The sequence below is a fragment of the Monoraphidium neglectum genome (genome assembly GCF_000611645.1).
Source record: "Monoraphidium neglectum strain SAG 48.87 unplaced genomic scaffold scaffold01419, whole genome shotgun sequence".
Taxonomy (NCBI): Eukaryota; Viridiplantae; Chlorophyta; class Chlorophyceae; order Sphaeropleales; family Selenastraceae; genus Monoraphidium; species Monoraphidium neglectum.
The window spans coordinates 1-5,412 of NW_014012209.1; the positions used below are offsets into that span (position 1 = coordinate 1).

At 70.8% G+C, this 5,412-nt stretch overlaps 2 protein-coding genes across 2 annotated transcripts in view; one reads left to right on the forward strand and one right to left on the reverse strand.

The window, feature by feature from the left end:
- Nucleotides 1–256: 256 nt before the first annotated feature.
- MNEG_7805 (hypothetical protein) lies at nucleotides 257–437 on the forward strand (the record flags this gene model as incomplete). Its single annotated transcript, XM_014043717.1, has 1 exon — nucleotides 257–437. A coding segment is annotated over one exon (181 nt), but the record flags the coding sequence as incomplete, so codon positions are not given.
- Nucleotides 438–3,255: 2,818 nt separating this feature from the next.
- MNEG_7806 (omega-6 fatty acid desaturase (delta-12desaturase)) overlaps nucleotides 3,256–5,412 on the reverse strand; it is a gene marked incomplete at both ends in the record, with an annotated part of 3,692 nt that continues 1,535 nt past the window's right edge. Inside the window, 5 exons of the mRNA XM_014043718.1 lie at nucleotides 3,256–3,435; nucleotides 3,890–3,980; nucleotides 4,299–4,467; nucleotides 4,725–4,980; nucleotides 5,332–5,386. Coding sequence (XP_013899172.1) covers nucleotides 3,256–3,435; nucleotides 3,890–3,980; nucleotides 4,299–4,467; nucleotides 4,725–4,980; nucleotides 5,332–5,386 — 751 coding nt within the window. The remainder of the gene's footprint in view (nucleotides 3,436–3,889; nucleotides 3,981–4,298; nucleotides 4,468–4,724; nucleotides 4,981–5,331; nucleotides 5,387–5,412) is intronic.

The window sequence follows — 5,412 nt, forward strand, 5'->3', positions numbered from 1 at the left end:
GGGCGGGGTGGCATGTGGGCAGGGGCCGGGGCCGCCTGCGTCGCAGTGGCCGGCCTCGTTCAACAATCAAGCCACTGCGACACAGGCGGCTCTGCAGCACCCCCGGGCCCCCACTCCACACAGAGGGGCCGGCGGCAAGGGGAGCGCAAAGGGAGACAGCTGCGTCGGGCGCGTGCCTGTCCCGGGGCAACGTTTGTGATCATTGCCCGGCCCCACAAACCCTCGGGAACTCCGAACCCCGACCCGCCCCCCGCAGGCTGCCGTGCTGGTTCGCGCTGCGGCTGTTCGGCTCCTCCATGGGCAGCTTCGAGCGCGGCGCCTGCCACGGGCTCATCCCCGTGACGCTGCTGCTGTCGGCGTTTGGGTTTGTGTGCTCAGTCAGCACGCTCATTCGCCAGATCCGGGAGGGCGGCTCCGCATTTGGCCCCCCGGTCTGATGCGGACGAATCCGAGGCCGCGCGCGCCGACGGGCGCGGCGCGCGCGCGCAGGCGCGCGCCGCTGCCCCATGAGAGCGGCGCGCGGCCGTTGCAGCACGCGGGCGGGGGGACGGGGCCGGCTCCTAACGGATTGAACGCCGGCGGCCGCCCCCACGCGCGGCTCGGGCGCCGCGCCCCCGCCCGGCCGTCCGGCACGGGCGGAGGTTGAGCTTGCTGATGGCGCGGCGCGCGGCGCCGCATTGCTTTTGAAAAGGGCGGCCCGATCCCTCGGCTGCGGGCCCCAGTTGCGCCGGGCGCGCGCGCGCGCGCGCGGGGCCGGCGGCCCCCAGGCACATGGACTGCTTGCGAGTTGTTTCGTCTTCGAGCCTCGCATCTTGATTGCTCCCGCCCCAGCCGCGGGAGGGCCTGGGTCGAAGGCTGTGGTGCCAAGTGGGCGGCCGCCAGCCCGCCCGCGGCACCCCAGCGCCCATGCGCCCCCCTTGCCCTGCGGTTTGGCAGCCGCTGCGCGCGAAGCTCAGCCCCGCGTTTCCTGCGCTCTGTTGAGGCGCTTGGCATGCGGCCGCGGGCGTGCTGTGCGGCCCGCGGCGCTATTGTTAAGGCTGCGGCGCCGGCCCCCGCGAGCCCCCCGCGAATCAGCAAGCCGGCTTGCGAGAATTTACCGGTCAAACCGCGAGAATGGAACTGCAAAACGAGCGCCTGCGCAAGGCTGCCGCCGCGCGCCGCCCGCGCACCCGTGTCTGTACCCGCAGCGCACCCACCGTCCTCCACACAGCGCGCAACGCGTGCTGCGAGCGCGAACTCCCCCTTGAGCTGCTCGCGGCTGCATGCTTGGCCCCCGCCCCTGGCCCACCCTCACTCGCGGCGCCGCGGGCCCCACCCGTGCGCGCCGCCAGCGGTAAGCAGCGGGTGTCGCCCCACGCCTGGGCGCCGCGGCGCGCACATCGGGTGCCCGCCCGCCGCCTGGCGCCCGCCGGGCGCCGGGCTGCCGGGTGCGGCACAGTGCGGTGTCGTCGCGGTTTGGGTGGCGGTGCGCCTCAAGGGGCAGAGATGCGCGCAACAACAAGAATTGAACCAACCCATCTATAGCAGAGTCCATTGAGTTGCTTGTAAACGGCCTGCTTCACTGGCAGTTGAAGGTTTCAACCACCCAAGCGTCAGCCCGCAAGGGCACGGCGCGTCGATGCGCCCACCAGGGCACACAACGGCTCAGCAGCCGCGCTGGAGGGGGGAAAGGCAGGCTAGCCGCTGCTCGCCCCTGTGCATCGGACGTCCCCTGCTGCTTGACTCGGTGACGGGGCTCAGGGGACAGCCCCTCTCACTCTCCGGCTGGCGTGCCGCTGTCGTGGCGTGCAGCGTCCCCTGTCGTCGCAGCAGCAGAACCCTTGTGAGCTCGCAGCGTCGGCATTGCTATACATCGTGTTACACACCATCCACCATCCGGCCGACCTGGGCCGCGGCGCGGTGGGGCAGATGGGCACAGCACTGGGCCGAAGCTAGGCGATTGTCTGTACTGGCAAGATGCGGCCCTTGTGAAATGAATAGATTGTTTCAGGAGGGGGAGGAGGGGAGGCTTGCATGGTGCCCGCCCCAGCAGCCGGTGCCTGCCTGAGCGCGGCCGCCCGGCTGTGCCAACACGCGCGGGGCGGCGAGCTGCGGACGCAGCTGGCGGGCTGAGAGGGCGCGCGCCAACAGCCCTCCCCATTGACTTTGAAAAAAAGCGTTGAGGCCGTGTGGACTGCGGAACATCGGACACCCCAGGAACCCGACAATTTGCTACCCAGCGGCACAGCGGCGCCAGTCTGAAATGCCAGCGTGCTGCCGATACAGGTGTGTGTGTGTGCAGAGGCGCGTGCCGATGACGCCCGCCGCACACCCCGCCGGCGCGTGCGGGGCCGGCCGGCGGGCGACGGCGGGCAGCGGCGCGGCGCCACGGGGCGGTGCGCCCCACTCGCTCCTTCGAGCCGCACAGGGCAATTGAATCGGGGCGCGCTACGGGCGCTGAGGCACCCAGGGCGCCCCGCCGCGGCCCCGTGGCACGTTGAGGGGGAGTGGTGAGCGGTGTGCGGCGCGGCGTGGCAGGGGCGCGCGAGGGTGGGAGAACCGAGTAGGTACTCTGCGCGCGCACATGGTGCCTGCCTTGGCCCGCCGGGGCCACTAATACCTGACAAACCCTCCTCATGCGGCGCCGGGATGGGAATGACGTCACTATGACGTCGCCGAGGCCGCCGCGAGCGCGTGATGCTCTACTATCAAGAAGCCTGCTCAAATCACCGTTCAATCGCGAGAAGGGACGTGCGCAAATCGGCGCTCGAAAGTCCGCGCTTGTTGTTCAGCCGCCGGGCGCCGCGCGGGCGCGGGCGACGTGCGCGCGCGCGGCCGGCGCGCGGCGGGGGGCTCGCCCGCAGAGGCGGCCCCAGGGCGCGCGCGAGGCGCGCCCCTCTGCCAGGCATCTCTCCCAGGTGTTTTCTTCGTAATGCAGCGGGCCAACGCGGGGCGCCCATGCAAGAACCAATCGGTGGGGCCGCGCGGTCAACAGCGAGGGGCAACGCTGTCAGGATTCCCGGCGCCCGCTGTCTTTCTTTGCCCTTGTCCCCGTGCAGGCGCATGCATGCGTGCGTCTGTGTATGTACAATCCAAGCCATCCGCCGCCCGATCAACCGCAACGCCGCGTCTCGACGCCTCCGAATACGATCCCAGCCGCTCCCCCAGCAACACGCTGCCCCGCGCTCAATCTAGCCCCCGCCGGCCGCACGGACGGGCGCGCCGAGCGCGCGGCGCGCGCCGCGTCACGGGCAAGCGCCCCCGCGCTAGGCCCCCTCACTCCTCCTTGGCGCCCTCGGGGCGGCACATGGAGCGGAACCACAGGGTCCCGCTGCCCGGCGCGTCGGGCGCGACGTAGTGGCAGGTGGCGCTCTCCTCCCACAGCGCCCGCATGATGGGGCGGGTGTCGCGGCAGTAGTAGGCGCCCAGGATGGGGCGCAGGGCCTTGGTTGCTTCCTAAAGGGTGGGTGGGGGGCGGCGCGCGGCGGTTGGATGGGCGGGGCATGGTCGTTGTCAGGCGGCCGGGCGGCTGGGGGTGTGGATGCGGCCCGTGCAGCGGGGCCCAGGCAGAGGAGACGATGCGGGGGTGCTGACGGGGCAGGCGGCGGTTTGGCTGCGCGGTCGACGCGGCGGCGCTCAGCACATGGACGCGCTGTCGCGCAACGACATGCACACACGCCCCATGGACATACACTCCCATGCACACGCGCGGGCCTGCCGCGGCACACGTGCTCACACCCTGACAGCACGTGAAACATCAACACAGACACAGACACACCTGCAAAAATCACGCATACGCAGACGCACACAGACACAGACACGAAAATGCACACCATCACTCACACTGTGCAAAGCACAACGACACACACACACACACACACACACACACACACACACCGCACACGCCCACCTCTGCATGGTAGTGGGGCATGGTGCTGAAGAGGTGGTGAGCGACATGAGTGTCAGCAATGTGGTGGAAGAAGTGATCCAGGATGCCATAGCTGGGGGGGAAAAGGGGAGGGGGGAGAGGAGGAGGGGAGGCGTTTTTCGAAGGCAGGTTGGCGGAGTGGGCGGCTGGTGGCCCGACAGGCAGCCTGCAAACGCAGTAGACAGCCTGAGGGGGAGCCCACAGCTCTGAGTAGCGTCAGCCTGCAGGCTCGCGGTGGGGCGGCGCGCCGTCGCCGGTGCTGGCCTCGTGCGGCGCGCCGGCGGCGGCCCCACTGCAGGGGGCGCCTCAGGCCTGCCCCGCACCAGAGGCGCCGCGCCGCCGCACTCACGGCCGCGCCCCCTCCTCCCCCGCCTGGCGCGCCCCTCCCCACCTGCGGTCCACGGTGGCGAGCGCCCCCCGCAGCCAGTCCCAGTCCTGGTCGTCGTAGTGGGGCAGCCCCGGGTGCGTGTGCTGCAGGAACGTGATGCACACCAGCCAGAAGTTGACCACCAGGTATGGCACAACGTAGGTCTTGACCAGCCAGGGCCAGCCGAACGTGACTGCGTGCAACAGAGGGTGCAAGGCGAGAGTGCGTTTGCTAGAACCCAGGGCACCGAGGAGGGGGGGTGGTTTGGGGGGTGGGGGGCTGAGGGGACGTGCGAGGCGGCGGGCCGCGCCGCGCCGCAGCCGCCGATTTCGGCGGCCCCGCCCGGCGCTACCGAGGTTGCGCCCAGGCGCGGGCGCGCGCCCCCGGGGATTGTCGGGCTCCACCCCTCCCCCTCCCTCTCTAGGGTCTCCCTGCGGCGGCGCTTCTCACGTCCGAGGTTGTAGAGGCCGTAGATCACGACCGCCAGCGCCGCGTCCGACACGGCGACCTCGATGCGCTCCCTCTTCGTGAAAATAGGGCTCCACGGGTCGAAGTGGCACGTGAAGCGCGAGTACTCGCGGCCGGCGGCGTTGAATGCGAGGTAGCCGGGCCAGCCGAGGAGCTGCTGCACGACGAGCAGCGCGGCGCGGTAGACGGCCGAGCCGTTGAAGGGCACCTGGCTCTCGTCGGTGGCCGGGACGAAGACCTGCGGTGCAGTGTGGTGCGGTGCGGTGTGGTGTGGGGCGATCCGGGTCCCCGTGTGCGGGAGCAATGAAGCTCTCGGGGTGGAGTTTGCAGTTTGACTTTACAGGGTTGCAGCGGAGTGGGTGGGGAGGCCGCGGTGGAGCCAGAGGGCAAGGAGAGAGGGGGGGGAGGCGTCGGTGCACGGGGAAGGGTTCTGGCGGAGCGGGGATGGGGGTGTGGGGTGGGGGTCTGAGAGAGAGCAGGAGGCTGGCGTGGTTGCTGCGTCGCCGCGCTGCCCGTCGGCTCAAGACGGCAGGCCGCCGCAAAGTGCGACGAGGTAAGGGTGGGTTGAGAGGAGGGGGCAAGGGCGCACCTCGTCGCGGGTGATGGAGCCGGTGTTGCTGTGGTGGCGGCGGTGGGAGTGCTTCCTGGCAACGGATTGGGGGCGGGGGGG